The sequence below is a fragment of the Myotis yumanensis genome, unplaced genomic scaffold, assembly GCF_028538775.1.
Source record: "Myotis yumanensis isolate MYYU_CA2020_CCGP unplaced genomic scaffold, mMyoYum1.0.hap1 SCAF_10, whole genome shotgun sequence".
NCBI classification, from domain to species: domain Eukaryota; kingdom Metazoa; phylum Chordata; class Mammalia; order Chiroptera; family Vespertilionidae; genus Myotis; species Myotis yumanensis.
Window position 1 is genome coordinate 44,188,638 of NW_027223761.1, and position 22,228 is coordinate 44,210,865.

The 22,228-nt window shown below is 42.4% G+C and overlaps 1 protein-coding gene across 6 annotated transcripts in view; it reads right to left on the reverse strand.

The window, feature by feature from the left end:
- The window catches only part of C2CD3 (C2 domain containing 3 centriole elongation regulator), a 124,232-nt gene that overhangs the window by 34,715 nt on the left and 67,289 nt on the right, over nucleotides 1-22,228 (reverse strand). For 5 of the 6 annotated variants that reach the window (XM_070425610.1, XM_070425608.1, XM_070425612.1 and 2 more), the window contains 6 exons: nucleotides 18,886-19,488; nucleotides 16,426-16,764; nucleotides 10,104-10,242; nucleotides 7,730-7,794; nucleotides 2,685-2,890; nucleotides 1,391-1,524 (listed from right to left, as the gene is read on the reverse strand). In XM_070425610.1, coding sequence (XP_070281711.1) covers nucleotides 1,391-1,524; nucleotides 2,685-2,890; nucleotides 7,730-7,794; nucleotides 10,104-10,242; nucleotides 16,426-16,764; nucleotides 18,886-19,488 — 1,486 coding nt within the window. The remainder of the gene's footprint in view (nucleotides 1-1,390; nucleotides 1,525-2,684; nucleotides 2,891-7,729; nucleotides 7,795-10,103; nucleotides 10,243-16,425; nucleotides 16,765-18,885; nucleotides 19,489-22,228) is intronic. The other variant, XM_070425609.1, reaches the window with a different exon arrangement.

The window sequence follows — 22,228 nt, forward strand, 5'->3', positions numbered from 1 at the left end:
TTATTTTTAAGTTTAATCCACTGTATGAATATACCACAATATGGCTAGCCTTGGATGGTTAGCTAGAATTTGACTTTTTGATATAGCCCTTTGAAGTGGGAACAGAAACATTTTTGTCTGGACAAAAAGCAAACCACTAAACTTGTAGCTTTTACAATTACTAAACAGTGGCCTCACCACTGATCTGTATTTCTGTTCTTGTACAGTACCCTTATCCTACCCTTATGTCTCATGGATGGCTATGATCAAAATAACACCTATAAAATAATAAGAGCAGACTTGAGCTGGTGAGTGTACAATACAATATACATATGATGTATTATAGAACTATATATCTAAAACCTATATAATTTTATTAACCAATGTCACTCCAATAAATTCAATAAAGAAAAAAAAAACCAAACCAGAAATGATCTAAACCTGGGATCTAGGATTTGACAGATACATGGGCTCCCTTTATGCAGAGCACAGAGGCTCTCCTCATGTAGTGAGCAGGCAGAAAGCTACATAGACTGTAGTGGGCCTTTGAGTGGTGTATTGAAGTATCTTTCTTGGAATAAAAGGTCTACTCAGTAACTGCTGCTGTTGGAGTGGCTGCTGTAGGGGAAGATCCCCTATCTTCTCTCTGAGGTAGAGAGATAGACATGGGAAAGACTGGTAGCGGCAGAAGGATACCAGATGACACCAGGGCCTGGAAGAGAGTGGGGGGTGGGGAGAAGCAATCTTATTCTTAGACCCTGCCCTTTGACAGGATGAAATATGCTCTAGCCCGATATCCGTATGCATAGCCATGGTTGGCTTGGGTGAAAAGGACGAGCCAGTTGCTTTTTACAAAATAACCTGGCAAATTGGTTTGGGAGGAGAAAGATCATAGTATCTTTCTCATACAGCTGATAACTGATTTTATGGACAAAGGTCACAGGCCTCTGAAGAATACAGAAACATATCTCTTGCCTGAAGCTATTCTTTCATTTAAAAAAAATATTTTTATTGATTTCAGAGAGGAAGGGAGAGGGAGAGAGAGATAGAAACATCAATGATGAGAGAGAATCACTGATCAGCTGCCTTCTGCATGCCTGAAACCTGGGCTTGTGCCCTGACCGTGAACTGAACTGTGACCCCTGGGTCATAGGTTGACACTCAACCACTAAGCCATACCAGCTGGGCTAAAGCTATCCTTTTGTCAGCAGTAAAAGTTCTAGTTCCTATATTATAAAAACGTTGTTTTCATAGGATCTTGAGGTTCCCAGATATTGTGACAGAAGGTCAAGAAAGCTCTTTCCCTGTCTTTAGTTTCTTCCTTTAATAAAGGAAAGAGAGAAATGACAAGCCAGCTCGAACACTTCTACACTTTGACTCCATTTCGTCCCATCATCAAGAAATCACTCACCTCCCAGGGGAGGAGAAACCAAGCTCTTTTGAAGAGGTGTGCACAAGTTGTTCTGGAGTCTGTCTAGCAATGCAGCTGGGGAATGCAGCATACACATCAGAGACAGGGAAGGAAAAGGGACGGTATATTGGGATCTGTAGAAGCAATGAAAATAATGGTACACTTGTCATCACAAATCCTTTTGGGACAAAGTAATACAAATAAATTTGTAAAATATATTATATACTTATAAATATAATTTACTTAGTATTTTCTATGTGTTGAGCACTGAACTAAGCAATTTACATGCATTTTCTCATTTAAACTTCACAATAATCTTATGAGATAGATACTGTTATGCCCATTTTACAGACTATACTATTAGATTGCCTTTTAGTTGCTCTATCTATACATATTTATGATCTTGTTCCTCCAGCTAGTCTGTGAACTCCTGGCTAGACATCGTTTTACATTTACATGTGAGGATAATGTGGCTGTGATACTTCTTATCTGATAGCTACCAGGGTTGATGTGAAGAAAAGTCCTTATTATATAGAGACTGTTTAACTCATCATTTTCTCATGCATGCATGCATGTATTCATTCATTCATTCATTCATTATTTGGTGATGTCCACTCTGTCAGATCCTGAACCAGGCACTCATGATAGAGAGATGAATATGCTACAACCTTTGTGTTGATAGAGCTCCCCTATCTGGGACAGTTTGAAAATTCTCATTTCCTTTATAGTTAAACTCCATGAAACAGTTGTCTATACTTACTATCATCAATTCCTTCTTCCCAGTCTCTCCCTTTGAATTTTTTTAAAAGGTACACCAATGATTAAAAAAAATATATTTTTATTGATTTCAGAGGGGAAGACAGAAACATCAATGATGAGAGAGAATCATTGACTGGCTGCCTCCTGCACGCCCCACATTGGGGATAGAGCCCCCAACCCAGGCATGTGCTTTGACCGGGAATCAAACCGTGACCTCTTGATTCATAGGTTGACATTCAACCACTGAGCCACGCAGGCCGGGCGATAGACCAATGATTTTAATGTAAGAGTTTTAAAAATATTCAACCAATATGATTTCAAATTCACACTGCAACTAATCTTATTTTATTTAAAAACTGAGATATATAGTTCCAGAACATTTTTATCACCTCTAAAAGGTCATGAGGTTATTACAAAACACAAATATATAATGTGTTCTATAAGCTGGAAAGTACTAAATACATATAAAGAATTTTCTTGTAGGTTTTACTCAGTAGAACCCTTTTTGGTTAAGGATGTGAAGTAGGATACATACCAGTGATCCTGGGGTCTCCACCCCACGTCTTGCTTGCCTTTCTTCTTTGAAGTGCATCAAACTCTCCATAGGGGAGACAGCAACTTTTACCTGCCCCTGGCACTCTCCACTGAAGTCTGTGATGTTGTACCAGCCACAGACAAACTGGAAGCCAGAGAGAAGTGGGGAGAGGTCCACCGAGGCAAAGCCAATCACCCTTTCCTCATCTGTGGGAGAAAGAGAAGAGCAGTGTGGCTAGGCATGTCTTGCCACTGAGATTAGAGGTTGCACACAGAGAAACTGATTTAGGGGACTGGGAGGTTTATTGGTTCCAAAATCAACAGAAGAGACAGATAATGAGAATGAGACTGACAACCACAGCCTGCTTGCACTATTATGGATTAACTAGACGACCGTTGTGTTTTGTGCACCGGTAGGGTCCCTCGACCTGGCCTGCACACTCTCTCAATCTGCAACCCCTTGGGGATGTCGGAGAGCCGGTTTCGGCCCGATCCCCACAGGCCAGGCTGAGGGACCCCACCGGTGCAAGAATCTGTGCACTGGGCCTCTAGTATGTATATAAGATCTTTGGTTAATCTCTTCCTGCTCTCACCTTCCCTCTGAGATTCATCAGTCTGTTCCATGTTTCCATGCCTGTGCGTCAAGCATCCGCCCCCTGGTGGTCAGTGTGTGTCATAGCTACTGGTTGAAAGGTCAGACACTTAGCATATTAGGCTTTTATATATATAGACTAGAGGCCTGATGCATGACATTTGTGCAAAAGTAGGCCTTCCTTCCCCTGGCTGCCGGCACCGGCTTCACTCTGGTACCCGGGACCCGGGCTTCCCTCCAGCACCCAGGCTTCCCTCTGGCACCCGGGACCCGGGATTTCCTGCGGCTGCCGGCAGGCACCTGGGACTTGGGCTTCCCTCCCTCTAGCTGCCAGCAGGCACCCGGGACCCGGGCTTCCCTTGCAGCCCCAGCTTCGTCTGGAAGGACATCCAGTCTAATTACACTTTAATTATTACAGATTCCCTTTTGGTATGGCAGGGAAAAGCTGGCAGGGTTGAGATGTGCCCTCTTGATACAGACAACTGGAGAGCACTCTTAAATATAAGAAACTTGTTCTTGTCCCTTGGTTATTGTGTCTTAGTGATTTTCCTCAAGGGACTGGGTCTTGAAAGAAAGCATTTGAAAGACCATCACCCCTGGAATTTTGAGGGATTTATTTGCATTTTCCCACTATGCTTATCTGTATTTTCAAAATTTTTGATAACATATTTAATTTAAAAATCACAAAAGACAAATAATCCCCTAGAAAACCAGTACGGGGTGCAAAATGAGCTTAGGCTCTGGCTCCTAAGGGGGCTGCCCTTAATGACTGAGAAGATCTCTTTCTTGGCCACACAGTTTGTAAACAGCAGAGCCAAGATTTGAATCCAGGTCTGTATAAGACCAGAGGCTTATTCTTTTTATCCTGATAAATAAGTATTGAATTAATAAGGTGAGCCTTGGTCTGCTTTACAATCTCTGGAATACGACAGAGAGAGGAGAAGAATAGAAAGCAAGACAGGAGTGTGGAGCCTAACTAAATGAAGCAGGAATTCCTAGTGTTGATTCAGAGAAAACCTATTTATGATCAGCTCCTGCTGCATTTATGAGGGGTGGGGACATAAGTGAATCGGAGGAAGCAGCATGGGAGGAACCATTTAAACCAGACCCACAGCAGCACTTCCAAACAGGGGGACAGCAAGAGACAGGTAAGCTGATTTCCTTTATACTCTATTTTTCAGGTCTTTGTTAGGCTTTGGGGTTAGCTCTAAAAACTTACCACTAGCAAACAAAAACTGTGATGCTGTGGATGACTCAAATCAACCAAAAGTTTGAAAACCAGGCCCTAGCAGGAATCTTACAGCAACTAGCTTTACAGGAGGGATTTAGTTGCTGGAGGCTAATTCCAGCATGTCATAATAAATGCAAGAAGTTCATCAAAAGGTTGATGGAACTTAAGGCTTCAGCAGGGCTGAATCATATTACCTGCTGCTGGAATAGCTGAAAGCATTTCCCAAACCTGAAGATCTGCATATATTATTGCCTGCTGCCAGACAGCTGAGGGCAGTTCCCCCAACCTAAAAATACCTTGCTGCTTACCAAACCTTACCTTTGATATGTATATCTGCTTTGCTATAGGGCAAAATCCTATACAATAAAAGGGTAATATGCAAATACACCAAATGGTAGAACAACCAACCAACCAATCAAAGCATAACATGCTAATGATATGCTAAGGCTGCTCAACTGCTCACTATGACATGCACTGACCACCAGGGGGCAGATGCTCCAACAGGTAGGTTAGCTTGCTGCTGGGGGTCTGGATGATCAGGACTGAGAGAGATGGGCTGGACATGCCCGGAGCCCTCCCACAGTCCCTCCCCAGCCTGATCATGCACTGGTGGGGTCCCTCAGCCTGGCCTGTGCCCTCTTGCAATCTGGGACCCCTCCGGAGATGTCAGAGAGCCGGTTTCAGCCAGATCCCACAGGCCACTCCCCTTGGGAGGGCACCACATGCGGGGCTCATGGCTGGCAAGCACTGCTGCGGCAGCGTGAGCCTCTCATCGGGGACTGATTGGGCACAGTGGGGCCGGGATGAGTGGGAGCAGCAGGTAGGAGCTGCAGGCGGTGTTGGACTGCGGGTTTCGGCCGATCTCTGCAGGCCACCCAGAGGGACCCCAACCATGCACGAATTCGTGCACCGGGCCTCTAGTGTGTTAATAAAAAGCTAGGGGTCCAGAGACTCAAGGAGAACTTAGTTACTAAAGCTAAGCCTTCCCTGGCTCCCCCAAAAAATGCCTTCCAAACTTATATTTCATGTCTAGTTGCTTTATTAATTTACTCGCAGCCCCTTCTCCAGATTCCTGAACCCTAGTAGATGCGGATAACACCCTGGCATTTAGTGAGACAAAATGTTCTAAGTATAGGAATTGTGAGATAGTTGGATGTCCTCACCACCTCATTTTTGAGTCATCCAATCTTATTAGCATGGTGAAATACAAACGGTGAAGGGTATATAGCTAGTCAAAACTGGGTTCAAATCCTGGCTCCATCAATTAATCTATACTAATAATAGAGGAATATGCAAATTGTCCAGTACTCCATCACAGTAATGACTGAACAGGCTGCATGGGGCAACAAGGCCGGCAGGGGGGTTAGTAAGGGATGACCAAACAACTGAACAGCAGGCTGTGTGGGGCGACCAAGCCGGCAGGGGGTTTAGTGAGGGATGACCAAACGACTGAACAGCAGACTGTGTGGGGTGACCAGGCTGGCGGGAGGGGGGGCAGTTAGGGGCAACCAGGCCAGCAGGTGGGCAGTTGGGGGTGACCAGGCTGGTGGGAGGGGGGACAGTTGGGGGTGACCAGGCCGGCGGGGGGGCGGGGGGAGCAGTTAGGGGTGACCAGGCCGACAAGGAGGGTAGTTAGGGGCGATCAGGCCAGCAGGCAGAGGCAGTTAGGGGTGATCAGACTGGTGGGGGGGGGGGGGCAGTTGGGGGCGACCAGGCTGGCAGTGGGGGGCAGTTAGGGGTGACCAGTCCGGCAGGGGGGATAGTTAGGGGCGATCAGGCCAGCAGGGGAGGCAGTGAGGGGTGACCAGGCTGGCACAGGGGTGGGCAGTTGGGGGTGACCAGTCTGGCAGGGAGGATAGTTAGAGGCGATCAGGCCGGCAGGCAGAGGTGGTTAGAGGTGATCAGGCTGACGGGGGGAGGGCAGTTGGGGGTGACCAGGCCGGCGGGGGGGGTAGTTAGGGGTGATCAGGCCAGTAGGCAGAGGCAGTTAGGGGTGATCAGGCTGGTGGATGGGGGGGGCAGTTGGGGGCAACCAGGCTGGGGGTAATTGGGGGTGACCAGTCCGGCAGGGGGGGTAGTTAGGGGTGATCAGGCCAGCAGGGGGGGCAGTGAGGGGTGACCAGGCTGGCACGGAGGTGGGCAGTTAGGGGTGACCAGTCCGGCAGGGAAGATAGTTAGGGGCGATCAGGCTGGCGGGGGGGTAGTTAGGGGCAATCAGGCAGGCAGGCAGGTGAGCAGTTAGGAGTCAGCAGTCCTGGATTGTGAGAGGCATGTCCGACTGCCAATTTAGGCCCGATCCCCGGGATCCGGCAGTCAGACATCCCCTGAGGGGTCCCGGGTTGGAGAGTGTGCAGGCTGGGCTGAGGGGACCACCCTACCACACACGAATTTCATGCACCAGGTTTTTAGTAGATATATAACCTTAGTTAAGCCACTAAACTTCCTTGGGCTTTCACATCTATAAAATTGAACAAATTATATTTTTACTTTGCAGGATCAGAAATATTTGTGCTCTTGGCACATTGCTATTTAGTAATAAAAACTGAGATAGTATTTAGTAAGTATCAAGCATTCATTTAATACTCCCAAAAAGCTATGAGGTAGGTACTATTTTCATCTTTATTTTAGGAAACTTGAAGCATAGAGAAGTTAAGCCATTCACCCAAGGTCATACTACTTTGTAAGGGCAGAACTGGTATTTAAATTTAAAGAGTGTGGCTTCAGAGTCTGTGCTCTTAACTCTGTTGTATTATGCTTCCTAATAAATGCTAGCTGAATAAAACTAGATTCAAGGATCATGATGTCAGCACCTCTGTCCTGGGAAGGTTCTTAAAACAAGGAAGGGCAAGCTGTGTGATTCTACTGCCTGAAAATGCTAGTGCCTTCATTAATAATCCAGAGTTAACAGGAGGCATAACAACATCATCCACAAGGGGTAGTTATCACTTGTGTATGGCACGACGTACATTATGATAGTTGAGATACAATTGGAAAGACTCAGATGTACTTGGATTTCTGCACTAAGCATGTGGTCAAACATTATCTGCTTTGTAAGGATTTAAATTCCAGGGCATTCTGTGGGATTCACTTCTAACACATTTGTAGGTACTCACCACCACCAGTTCTACTGTTTCACTTGGTTAAAAAAAGAAAAGGACTAGCAAACTGCCAATTGTGTGTGAGCTCATTTTCACAACCAGAGTTTATAGAATAGAGTTCATACCTCCTTTATGCCAAACTTTGAAGACCAGAGTTTGTTGTGGGTCCAAAAGAAGCTCTTTTGATAGCCTAATAAGAAAAACAACCACAATAAATGAACTGTGTAGGTTTGAAGAATATCTTGTAGTTTGCAAAGCACTTTCATTTTACCTTCAGTGTCATCTTCTAGGATATATTTTTATTTTCACAGTTAAAAGGAGGAGATGGAAAGTCAGAGAGATGAAGTAATTTGCCAAGACTTGAAAACAGGTTCCCCTGATACAGCAGCTTCCCCCTCACACTCACTCTGTTTTTCAAGACAAGGGAGGGAGTGTGGAAAGGGAGCCCCTCAACAGGTAATGAACGGTTTTGTTGCAGCAGGTAAGAATACTTCCTGTGCCATGGGAGTGGGGGAATGGTGAGAAGGAAAAAAGAGGGGGAAAAAGAACATTTATTGAGTGCCATTTTTGGACCAGGCATAGCATCAAGTGTTTTATGTACATGTAATCTGCACAAAAACCTATGACATGGGCATTATTATCCCTATTTTATAGATGATGAAGCTGGGCTCAGAGAGTTGAGTGATTTGTTCAAGGTGACATAAAAGTCAGCAAGTGGCAGAGCTGGGATTTGAACCCTAGTTTGCCTGACTCCAAAGCCACTCTGTGCAGAGGTAAGGCACCAAAATAGGAAGATGCCCAACTTTCATACCAGGTAAAGAAGCTGATATGGAATTCTTTAATGTTTTATATGACATGAATTACACAGTTTTAAATTACACAGATTTGGAAAGTTCTAAACCAGGTATCATCACTGCTTCAGGTGAGCAAGATGGGAGAACCAAGGTAAATCAAGAGATTTAATTTTTTCACCCAGAGACCACTGGGGAATTGAATGAGAGACACTGTGCTAAAGTGAAACGAATATTGTGTCAGAGTTTTGAATTCTAGCTGGGGGTCAAAATTCTTACCTTTGAATTCTAGTTCTACTACTGTCACCTGAGTGATCCTGAGTCTGGCTTACTTTGGGATAATAAATCTGTTAAATGGGATAATAACATCTACCTACAGGTTGCTAGGAGGATCAAATGAAACAATTTTGTGATAAAGGAATAAAAAAATGTATCATTATTCATTTTTCTTCTTATCTTGCCTACAGATTATGTAACCTCCCTGTGCCACAGTCAGTACAACTGTAATATGATTGACATAACTCAGCCTCAGATTTTTTGAGCCCTCCACAAGATCTGTTGTGTACCTCATATGTACCATGATGTAACTTTCCTAAATGTCATCTAATTTGGACCTCACAATAACCCTGTGACAGATGAGGAATCAAAGGCTCAGAGATGTTATGTAACTTGTTCACATAGTTAGTAAGTGACAGAGATGGGGTGGAGGCCACCTCTCTCTAGTTCCAAAGCCTAGCCTCTTCCCACTGCACCAGAAATCTTTTCCAAGTATGTACAATCCTCAGTCTTTTCTGAGATTTGTTCTCTTGGCCTTCTTCATCCAGATAACATATACATTCCTCCATACTTAGCTTAGATATCTTGTTTAAGAAGTCTTCCCTGAACGTTTAGCTATCACCTTCTAAGAATATAGAGCTGAGAGCAGCATATGCCAGTCTGTGTAATTTTTAAATTTATCTTAATTATCTGAAATGCCCTGCTTTGTTCTAGGTACTGGGAGTTAAAGATAATTACAATCCTCACTGAATAAAAAACACATCAAACTTTTAAACCACTGCTAGCTATGAATTTATTTTTCCCTATTTTTTTCTTTTATTTTTCAATTGTAGTTTACATTCAATATTATTTTGTATTAGTTTCAGGTACACAGCATAGTGATTAGAAAATCAATACTTTACAAAGTGATCCCTTGATATTTCAAGTACCCACCTGATACCATACATAATTATTACAGTATTATTGACTATACTCCCTATGCTGCACTTTACACCCCATGACTATTTTATAACTACCAATTTGTACTTCTTAATCCCTTCACCTTTTGCTGTGAATTTAAAAGCATTAGGATTAAATAATTGCTTGATAAGAAAATCATTTCCCAGGTCTGCAAACTATTACTGTTTGTTATATTCCTTGCTCTGAGTTTGTCTCCTGGAACAAAACCAGATTCTAGAGCAGCCGTGGCCAAACTACGGCCCTCGGGCCGGATCCGGCCCGTTTGAAATGAATAAAACTAAAAAAAAAAAAAAAAGACCGTACCCTTTTATGTAATGATGTTTACTTTGAATTTATATTAGTTCACACAAACACTCCATCCATGCTTTTGTTCCGGCCCTCTGGTCCAGTTTAAGAACCCATTGTGGCCCTCGAGTCAAAAAGTTTGCCTACCCCTGTTCTAGAGGCTAATGGAACATTATAAAATACAAACCTTGATTGCTGTTGAAAATTCCAGATGGGGGAATCTGTGTTTTTAACCACTGGGGTGTAGACAGGAGATGGCTCATCAGCTGTTGCAAAGGATACACAACAACTGGGTATTGATACCTTCCGCTCTGTCAAGGGGCTCCCTGAAATAAAAGAGAATGGAGTGACTGTACTTTAGGGTACCAGAAAGAATTTGTTGGAAGCATCCCATTATACAGGCACAAGAGCAGGACCATTCCAACCATCTCCTACCTTTGGGTCTTTGCTTGAGCTATTCCCTGTATCCGAAATGTTTTCAGTGTCCTTTCTGCTACTAAAACTGTCCTATCAAGGCTTAGTTCATGAATATTCCCAGACAAAAAATGACTTCTCCCATCTCCTTGTACTTTATGGAATGATGGAAAATATGTGATTGAAAGGCAAAAAATAGAACTGCAAAAAGTCATAAACTTAAGAGTCAGGTGATCAGTTATTAGCTTTGTCATATATATTCTGTGAGACCTTGAGCAAAGGCCTATCTAGGCCACAGCTTCCTCAAATAGGGCATATAATACATCTCCTAAGACGTTAAAAATAAATAATAGTAGGTAACACATATAGTATATCACTTATGTGCCAGGTACTGTTCTAATACATGTATATGTATTAACTCCTTTAATCTTTACAACAACCCTCTGGGGTAGATATTATTATTATTATTCCCATTAAACAGATGAAAAAACTGGGGTACAGGAGATTAAACATTCATTAAGTGGCCACACACTTATTATACAGTAGAACTCAAGCATTCTGGCTCTAGAGTCCAAGCTCCCAGACATCAATATAATGCCACCACTACAGAGTTGACGAATATAAAACACTGAGTACTATGCTGGAAATTTTTAGGTTTCCAACATAAGAGACTCAGTCATTTGTTTTCTTTTAAAACAAATGCAAAATGAAGATGGCTAATGATACTAGATAGTCTAACTGAGCTGTCCAACTTTAAATTAACGAAAATTAAATAATATTAAAAATGGAATTCCTCAGTTGCTCTAGCCATACTTCAAGTGCTCAATAGCCACATGTAGTTAGTGGTTACCATACTGGGCAGTAAAGATATAGAACATTTCAATTAAAGTACAAAGTTCTTTTTGACAGTGCTAAATACGAGTGACCATGTAGACTCTATGTACTCCATAAGCTTCCTCTTAGCTCTAAAACGCTATGAATCTCAGGATTACAAATGTAGGGAAGGGAAGAAAAGAGAAAATAAGTACGTTTTAAACATTATTTATGTGATCCAGAGATACAAATTCTATATGTGGATTCTAAGCAATTTGTCTTCTATCTGTCTAGCCCCAGGTTTCCCCAAATGCATACTCTCACTTCACCTTATAGGTGAAGTTAATCTTTGAGGCACCACCCTGCTCCTTCTCTATCTGGCTGCTCCTTTCAGTGACTACTCTTCCAAAGACCTCAGGCTATCCTGTGACAGAAAGCAAACTGATGAACAAGCCATGGTCAGGAATTGCTGATTTTACTCTCCTCCATCAGCAGTGTAACATTTAATAAGTAGCCATTAAAAGGACTCAACCACCATCTACTCTCAGAAGCCTCTCAGCTCTCTAGGGAGAATCACTGAACTTTATACCCTCAGTTAGATTTCTCCAACTTCAGCTTTCTTTTAGGGAAAGAGAAGTACCTGCCACTTTACTTTGATGTATAGAAGTACCTGCCACTTTATTTTGATGTATTTTCCTCAACCAAAAGTATTTCCATTAGAGTAGACCAATTCTTTTCAAACTTTTCCACCAAAGAAACAATAATCCAGAGAAAAGTAAACACTAAACTCTATAAAGTATTGAGCTTTCTGTTGCCTTTAAAGAGCAACAATAAGCATATCTACTAGGAGGCTTGTACTTAACCTAAAAATCCATGAGGCTTTTATGTTATCTTCCATAATACAGCTCTACTAGAGGCCTGGTGCATGAGATTCGTGCACTGGGGGTGGGGAGGGGTGGTGTGTGTGTGTCCCTCAGTCCGGCCTGTGCCCGGCTGGGGGGATCAGGTCTAAGCTGGCAGTCAGACATCCCTCTCGCAGTCCAGGACCCCTCGCTCCTTACTGCCCGCCTACAGAGGAGGCAGGAGAGGCTCCTGCCACCACCACTGTGCTTGCCAGCCGTGAGCCCGTCTTGCTGCTCCTTAGCACTGCCTTGGAGATGTGAGAGGCTCCCACCACTACTGCTGGATTTGTCAGCCATGAGCCCGGCTTCTGGCTGAGCGGCGCTCCCCCAGTGGGGAGTCAGTACGCATCATAGCAACCCGTCGTTCCGCAGTTCGGTCGATTTGCATATTACACTTTTATTATATAGGATTTGTTTAAACTAAAAACAACTTTCCCCCCAACTCCTGGTAAAAAATTGACATATTATGTTATTTAATCTCATAACTTCTAACACCTCGGAACACACAACCAGACCAGATGGCATTACTTTTAGACCGTCTTACAGGAGATAAGTAATAAAGAAAGAAAATGGGTGATAAGGAGAGAAAGGGAGTGGAGATTTTGTAAGGAGGCCTGGGGAAAGAGAACTGACAAGAAGGAAGAGGAATGCTAGCCCTGGAAGTGAAGTCTGGTGGTGCCTGCGAGACAGGAGGGAGCTGAGGCATGTGTAAGGGTTGCCAACAAAGCAGAACCTGGAGAAAGGCTGAACCTGGAGGGAGAAAAGCTTTAGAATCAGAAAGTCACTAAAGATACAAAGGAGAACTATATGGGGAACAAAGTAAAACAAAAACCACTGGCTTACACCATGACAAAACCAGTTTTCAAGCATATTCTTGAAAGAGCAGGAAAGAAGATTCTAATAAAATGGTAATAAGCAAAAAACAGTTAATGAAAATCACTAATATAGTACCCATCATTAAAAATAGAAAATGCATAGAATGGCACAATAGTACCTTTATCTAGTGAGTTATCTTCTTAAAGGTTTTATTTTAGTGAAACTGAACAGTATTTATATGGACTGACATGCTCAGTCAGCATCCACCCCCACCTACTTTTACTGTATTGTATTCCTTTACTGTAAAGACTGAAAGGGGAACAACTACATTTTCCACTCTTTTGCAGCTAGAATATGGATGAAAATTGGTTTCTTGCAATTAGACACTATTACAACAGATTTGGAAGGCAGATATGAGGCAGAAGACATCTTTCTTTTCCTTCTGCTTTTCCTATTAGCAAGGGTGACATTGAATTTTCTGTTCCAGGGTTTGGTTGCTGGGTGCTCAGAGTCCCTGTGGTAATAGTGATGATGAGTTTTGGCATACTATTCTGAACTTAAAAGATCTAGTGGTTAAGCTTTGCCTAAAACCCACTCCTCTAGCTATTCCAATGACTTGAAGTACCTTAAAATTCTATATTGTACACTTATTGTCTAAAATGTCTGGAGTAAGTTTCCTATAACTGGACTCTCCCTGACATAGCTTTCATACCTCCCCCCAAGTTCCTTAGAGATTTCAAGCTACTCAACCAATTCCTTTTAATGAAATGTCATAAATCTTCACAGCTAGGGAAAGATAACCTGCCTCTATACTGGCAGTTCCCACAGTAGTCTGTTATGATCTTTGTGTCTGTGCTTCCCTTACCAGAGTGAGAGCTCCCAGATTGCAGTGTAGGCCCAAGGCCCTTATTAAAGGTCTAAAGATTTCCGCTGCTCTTTGTCTATAGATGGTTGCCAGGGTTGGAAGAGAAAAACTACCTTGTCTGCTTGTAGTGCATACCAGCAGAAGACAGCAACATCTGCTCAGGAAAATTCTGAGAGATATCAGCAGAGAGGACCAATGGCAATTCTGAGAGGCATGACTTCTAGGTTCTGCTGTACTCTGAAGACAATCTTAGCAATGATCTTGTATGATGATCACATTTTACAGTTCAGGAAAAGAGAAATGGCTTTGCCCAAAGCAACCAAGTTAATGGCTCAGCTATAGCCAGAACTCCATCTTCTTTTTTAAAAAAATTTCTTAACATATATTTTTATTATTTCAGAGAAGGGAGAGGAGAGATGAATAGAAACATCAATGATGAGAGAGAATCATTGATTGGCTGCCTCCTGCACACCCCCTACTGGGGATCAAGCCTGCAACCTGGGCATGTGCCCTTGACCGCAATCGAACCCAGGACCCTTTAGTCCACAGGCCGACACTCTATCTGCTGTGCCAAACCAGCTAGGGCAGACCTCCATCTTCTGATTCTCATTCCAGAACTCTTTCTATTACATCATAATTTGGAAGGCACATTTCAGAGGGATGATGGGCAGGGCTGTATTCTCAGGGATCAGCACAGTGCCTGACATATAAATGTTGTGGGGGGGAAGGACTACACAGGTTTATCACTGCATGGGTGGGAATCGGGATCCAAGAGAGATGTCTGAAAGTCAGATGCCCACTCTGATGCTTATTCTGACCTGGCTAACAGAAATAGGTCAAATAACAAGTGACTTAACTCATGCCAGAAATGAGAGAGGTGTTAAGTATCATATTCACAAATAAGAGGGCATTACGTTTGCTTAGCTACATCATGAAGATCAAGGAATTTCTGGAATACAGAAATAACATACAGTACTTGTCCCCAAGGAACAAACAGTTTAGTGGAGAGACACATTTACATTTTCAGTATCCTATATAATAAAAGCCTAATATGCTAAGTGTCCAGTCAACCAGTCAGCCATTCAACCATTCAAAGTGTAATATGCTAATAATATGCTAAGGCCGCTCAACCGCTTGCTATGATGAGCACTGATCACCAGGGGGCAGACAGTCGACCGGTCGCTATGACGTGCACTGACCACCAGGGGGCAGACACCCTGACTGGTAGGTTAGCTTGCTGCTGGGGTCCGGCCAATCGGGACTGAGCGAGAAGGGCTAGACATGCCCTGGAGCCCTCTCGCAGTCCCTACCTGGCTGGCCAACATCCCGTGTCTCTCCCTGGCCACGATCGTACACTGGTGGGGTCCCTTGGCCTGGCCTGTGCCCTCTCACAACCCGGGACTCCTTGGGGAATGTTGGAAAGCCGGTTTCAGCTTGATTTCGCAGGCCAGGCTGAGGGACCCCACTGGTGCATGAATTCGTGCACCAGGCCAAGTATAAAAGAGAATGAAAATGACCTACTTCATGCAGTTGTTAGGAAAATAATCATGATAAAGTACTTTCTTAATTGTACAGCACTATACAAAATAAATTACTTTTAACTTATTAGAAAAGCGAGGAACTTCACTCTAACTTTCCAACATGGATCTGGTCAAGAAAAACAGAATAAGATTTTGCTGGCTTACATTTGGGATCACTCTTCATCCCAGAACCCCTGTTGAAAATCACTGAGTTAGAGACTAATAAAAGTAAGATGTGTAATTATTTTCCTATCCAAGTTCACCAACCCTGATTTTTATCCTGGCTCCCTTGGGGGTTTTATGAATCCAGTGTTAAAAACCTTGGCCTGCCCTGGCTTGTGTCACTCAGTGGTAGAGCACTGAAGGGTCGAAAGTTCGATTCCTGGTCAAGGGTATTTCCCTGGGTTGCAGGTTTGTTCCCCAGTCCCAGTAGGGATGTCTTGGGGAGGCAACCAATTGATGTCTTTCTCTCTCTCTCTCACCCTCCCTCCTGTCCACTCTCTCTAAAAATCAATGGAGCCCTAGTGGATACTCAGTGGATAGTGTCGGCCTGCAGGCTGAAGGGTCCCAGGTTTGATTCCAGTCAAGGGCACATGCCTGGGTTGAGGGCTCAATCCTCAGTAGGGGTGTATGGAGGAGGCAGCCGATCAATGATTCTCTCTCATCACTGATGTTTCTATCTACTCCTTTCCCTTCCTCTTTGGAATCAATAAAAATATATTTTAAAAAAATCAATGGAAAAATATCCGCAGGTAAGGATTAACAAAACCAAAAACCAAACAAAACAAAACCAAAAAAAAGTCTTGCCCTCGGTGTACAGTGAAGGCCTGAGTTGGTAGCAATGGAAAAGAAGGAAGAGATCTAAGAGAAAAATTAAGTCAGAGAACAATTTAATGAATCTTATAATTTGATGGTAACTAAGGAAAAGTATTTAAGCTGATACTCAGGTTTCTGGACTGGGACATTTATGATATGCAAAATTAGGATAACTGACAAGGTCTACTTACATTTGGAAAGGCTTTCAGGTTGCTTAAGCTTTAGGCTTGAAAAATATAATAATTATTGATTAAGATGGTTAACAGTTCTTGCAGATGCTGTCATGATTTGAAAGATCTGTGAAGATATGACCACAGCCTGAGGAATAAGATACATGTTTCTGGATAAGTGAGTAGAACATACCTTTCAAGCTTAAGTGCATTGCTCTTTCTACTAGGATGCTGACTGCAAAAGTTCCATCCAATTCAGCAGGACCCTCCTGGGCTGGGCAGACTTCAGCTGTGGTGCTGTTGCAGGGAACCTGGGTGCAGGTGGGAGGCTTCTGATGGTCAGGTGGTACCGAGAGTTGGATCTCATCCTTCCTTCTGGGGAGTTGCTCAGACTCACTGTGGCTGCTGCAGTCCATAGAGTCCAGCTCATGAGTGGGCCCAGGGTGTGGGGGGAGAGAGGAAAGAACCACATGAACTCGCAAGGCAGCTCCTGAGAGATTGGAAGCGTTTCGTCCAAATAGAGGATACACACCTGCAAAAGAATACAGGAGAATAAGCCTAAGCAAGCAGGAATCAATGACCGTGGAAGAGATGCTCAAAGAGGGTGCTTGTGGTCCCTCTTTCCTTTTGTAGACGTGCAGGCCCCAACATACCAATTTGCAAAAAAACCTGTGAAGTTACTATACATTGTGAAAATTTTTAACTCCCCCAACACTCCCCATCCCCCTTGTCACGCACTATCTCCAATAATGGAAAGTAGTGAGAGCTTAGATTTGAAGCCAAAGCCAAATGACTATAGGCAGAGCTGTTGTGGAAGGGATTCATGTGCTGAGGGGCAACTAGGCTTTGATGACTTCTGAAGCCACTTACAAGTCCAAGATTTTTATGAAATCAGGAGCGGCCTGTCTTCTTTTCCACATGTCCCACTGACTCTTGTTCTTAGGGCTTTTCTCATCAGGAAGCTGCCCTGATACTCAATTTAGCCTGTTTCACTAACTAAATACGTTTTGGCAGTAGACCTGGAGACCATTTGGAAGGGAAGCAGGAGGCAGTGGCAGAGGAGGCAAGAAAGTAAGAAATTAGTATTTGCTGACTGTTTATTCGTGTGCCAGAATCTCAGAGGGGTTAAGTACCCTGCAAAGGTGACTTTTTCAAAAAGTGGCAGATTTAAATTCAGGGATATGAGCTTTATTGGCTTGCTGGATATTCAATGAGATTTTATTTATAAAGCATAAGGCACTAATATTTCTTTCAGAAGCCCAAAGTTTGCTTTAGTAGACTCATTTCAATTCAGGAAAATACAGTTAACTGATTTACAGACAGCATAAGATGGAACCTTTCCTGTCTTTTTCTATTTTTAGGTAGGGAAATAACAACCTTACATATATATGAGATGGATAAATATCATGTTTGTAAAAAATCTAGTCTGGTCATCTCCATTTATTATGCACTATAGTTGCTAGACTTATTTTTTCTAGCATGCAAAGCTATGTCACTCTTCTATACAGAACCCATTATAGTTTTCCATAGCTCTCCAAACTCTTCTGCTTAGAAGAGGCCTTCAACATCGTATTCTTGTCCACCTCTCTAGTTTCATCTCCCATCATTTCCCAACCTGTGTATCCTATGATTCAGCAGCACCAAATTACTTATAGTGCCTAAAATGTATCAAACTGCTTCGGGCCTCTGTGTCTCCACACACACCCTTTTAAAACACCCTTGTTTCCCACTTTTCTTGGCTTATTCCTAAATTCTTTGAAACCTGGGCCTTTTTCCCTGAGATGTTGTTCTTGAACTAAAGAGATGCTGAACCCCTGTGCTCTCTTAGCACCACTGAGAAAACCTTCTTCATAGTTTGTATGCTTCACTGTAATTGTGTATTTACTACTCTATTGAGGTCAGCATTATTTCCTACTCATCTGAGTTCCCAGGGCCAAGTACATGTATCAAGTATTGAACAAATGTTTGAAAGGAAAGTACCCAGCACATAACGCCACTTGTAAAATGTTACCTTTTCCCTTTCTGCCTGTGAACCAATGTACTATATTGATTTTCTTTATGATTTCAAAATCTGCTGACCAGAGAGAAAGGATATCCTAGTTTCATTAGCAGGTATGCTTTTCAGTCTATTTAAAAAACTAGGATTCTAGATTATCATATAAGTTCTTACACAAGTGATTGATTACAGGTAGTCCCCTAAATTTACTCATTACATCATACATATTAACTGAGTGCTTACAATGTTGTGGGCAGTACGTTAGGTGCAAAAATCTGATACATTTGGATGTACTCTAAAATTACTAAGTTCAGAGCCAGTTCTTAGAGCTGTGGTGATTCAATGAAGGTAGATTGTCAGGAGATAATGCTCTTTTTAAAGCAGCCAGCAAATCACTTTTTGGAATCTCTTTAGTTATGAGAAACATCACTAAGTTACTATTAATCTTCAGCACACAATAATGGAAAGAACATTTCCTATGATCCTGGGCAGTTACCCAACCTCTGTGGGCCTCCATTTTCACGACTATAAAATGGGTCTAATACCTACCTCACAGGATTGCTGAATCAAATAAAATGTCTGAGAGGGTATGTCCCATAGTGCTTGTCATAGAGCAGGTGCTCAGGCCACAAGAGCTGAGGCTGGTTCTTAACTTACCACTGACAGTTAGTGTCCGTGCTGACCTCTCCCCAAGTCTGGACAGGTCCACATAGGCTGAGCCAATCCAGCTGTCCGTATTGTGGGGCCTCTCCACATTTTCATTGCCATAAGCCCGCCACACTTGGATCTCTAATCTCTCCTCCCTGAAGTACCAAAGCAGTGACGGGCCCCTAAAGATTTCTGCTTTTTTGGATGCCTTAAAAGTAACTATGACCTGCTTTTGGTTTGTAGATTCCTTAGGTTTCTTGAGAGGAGTCCAAAAGCATTCATGATCATACAGCTTGTAGCGGAGGTAACAATATGTGCTCTTATGAATGTGCTTCTGGCCAGCAAGCAGCACGCAATGGACGGGCAGCCAGAGCCTTGGTGTGGAGATGGTGATAGTGGCTGGCTCCTCCTCATCCATCTTGACAAGATCCTTCAGGTTATTCTCAAAACTCCAGCCCAATAGTTCAGCAGCTTCCAACACCCGTTCTCTGTCTCCAGGATGGGTGAAGGAAACTGAAAGCTCCAGACCACCCACAATCTTCTGCATGAGCTCCAAGCCATGAGGCATGGCCCCATCTTCTGGTAAAAGAATGGGATACCATCCTGTGATCCCTTATGGGAGAAAACATTTTCAATTATTGTCTTAAAAGTACACAGACTTACCCATTATCCACCCCAGAACCACCTTCACCCTAGCCCCGTGGTCGGCAAACTGCGGCTCTTTGGCCCCTTGAGTGTGGCTCTTCCTAAGCCTTAGGAGTACTCTCATTAAATTAGTAACAATGTACCTACCTATATAGTTTAAGTTTAAAAAATTTGGCTCTCAAAAGAAATTTCAATCGTTGTACTGTTGATTTTGGCTCTGTTGACTAATGAGTTTGCTGACCACTGCTCTAGCCCAAGATAGAACAGAAAACATATACTGAACAGTGCATTGTAGTTTGTTTCATCTGACCACTGAAAGGCAATGAGAACAGGTTGAAGACCAAAGTCTAGGAGTTGAAAGATCTAAATTCTCTCCTTGGCTCAGCCCAAAACTAGTGGTCAATCTTGGTAAGCCATTTATTTCTCTCAGCGTTGTTTTCCCTTACCTGACAAATGGGAAAATTACTGCTGATCTTGCCTACCAGACAAAGTTGTTATGATTATTAAATGATAATGGTTTTAGAAAAGCTTTCAAAGAGAAGTACTACACAAGACCTGAAATGTTATTATGATGTTACTAGACGCTCGGTGCATGAAATTCATGCATGGGTAGGGTTCTTAGGCTGGCCAGCAATCAGGGCCGATGGGGGCCTTCTGGCTGCCAGCCGGGGCCTTCCTTCATTCCACGCTGCTCCCTGGTGGTCAGCGCACATCATAGCGAGTGGTTGAACTCCTGATTGGTTGAACTCCTGAGGGGGCAATTTGCATATCAGCTTTTTATTATATAGGCTATAGGAGAATATAATGAAAAAGGCAAGGGACAAGCAATCAGGAGATTTGGGGTCTAGTTTCAGGGAACTGCCACTTAGTGAACATATACCAAGGACCAGGAATTAGATTTCAAAATAATAACAGCTTCTCTATTGAGTAATTACTATGTGTTAGAAATTCCCCTAGTTTTATATATATATTACTTCATTTCATTCTCCTGATAACCCTGTGAAATTCTGAGGATTAGCTGGGATAAGAATCCCTATTTTGTAGAAGAAAAAATGAAAACCCAGAGATCTGACCAAGTTGTTATAGCTACCAAGTATTTGAACCCCGGTCTAACTGGTTCCAGTCTACATTCCACCTACTATAGGTTTACAATATCTTATCTGAAACCCTTAGGGCCAGATTTGTTTCTGAATTTAGAATTTTTCATATTTTAGAAGATAATATGGTACATAAACAAAATATTATGTAATGGTCACTGGTCATATAAGTCAGGGTTGGTAAACTTATTTTGCAAAAAGCCAGACTAAGTATTTTAGACTTTGGGCCATATGGTCTGTTTCAACTGCTCAGCTACCTTGTTGTTGTGTAAAGTGGCCATACACAATATGTAAATATTGGGCATTATGTGTTCTAATAAAACTTCATATAATCAGGCAGCTGCGTAAGTCATAAATAAAGACTAGTCTGTCAGTTGAGGTCAGATTTGCAGTTTAATGAGTTAATAAAAAACTTGATTTCAAAGCTTTTTGGATTTCACAATTATATAAAACAGACTGTGGATTGGTATAATAATATTCACAACAATTTTATGAGAAAGGTTTCATTAATTATACTTTATAGATGAGAAAGTTTAGACTTATTGAAATTAATTTGCCAAAGATCACTTATGGCTTTGTGACTTTTGGAAAAGGCCTTTAATTTCTCTGAGCCTTCCTAGTTTTCATCCGTACACTGAGGATGCTAAATATGTTGATCTCTAAGACTCCTTTAGGCTTTGTCAGTCTAAGAACTTATGGCCTTAGCTTTAGTACCTTCTCCCTTCTGGTTATTAATTTCCCCACAACCTAGTGGTTCTTAACATTTTTTGGTTACAGATCCCTTTGGCTATTACCCCCAGAAAATCATACAATTGCACATACACACACTCATTTTCACACCATTTCAGCAATTAAAAACTGCTAGATGAGATGGTTCCTGTTGCTCTGTGATTCAATAATTGAGATTATTGGCAGGAGGAAAGAAAATAGAAAGTTCAGTTTAGAATAACTCTGAAAACAAAGACAAAGATATATCCCAAACTGTCTAAAAGGTTTATTTCCAAGGGGTTAAATCTAATTTGTAAATATGAAATTTCCCAGATGGTGCCTATTGCCTGACAAACTCTGTAGTAAGTTTCAGGAGAGAAACTGAGGTTTCCTATGTGCCAAGATCCTTTACATGTATAATTTCATTGACTGGTTCAATAATCTTGCAAAGTTGATCTTATTATCTCTAATTTTCAGATGAGGAAACTATGGATCTGAGAGATAAAGGAACTTTTTCTAGATCACAAACAGTAAGTGACAGAAGTGAGAGTTAAACTCTATTATTAAGTTGTACAGACTTCTCTCTGCCAGGCACACAGTGTCTGCTTATTAGAGTATTGCTCAGGGAGCTGTGTGACAGAATTTTGGAAACTAGATTACATAACTCTAGGGAGGAAAATGGACAAGAGAAGGAAAACATTCACTGAGTGCTTATTATGTGTCAATGTTATCCTATTTAATCAATTCCTACCTACAGACTGTCTCCATCCATGAGCTACGAAAACTGGAGCCCAGAGGACAAGGTCATTTTGTCAAGGTCACCAGGCTAGTAATAAGTAGGATAGGACCACTAATTCCAAACTGCCTTGGTAGTTGTATCTTCACCTCATGTCCTTATTCCT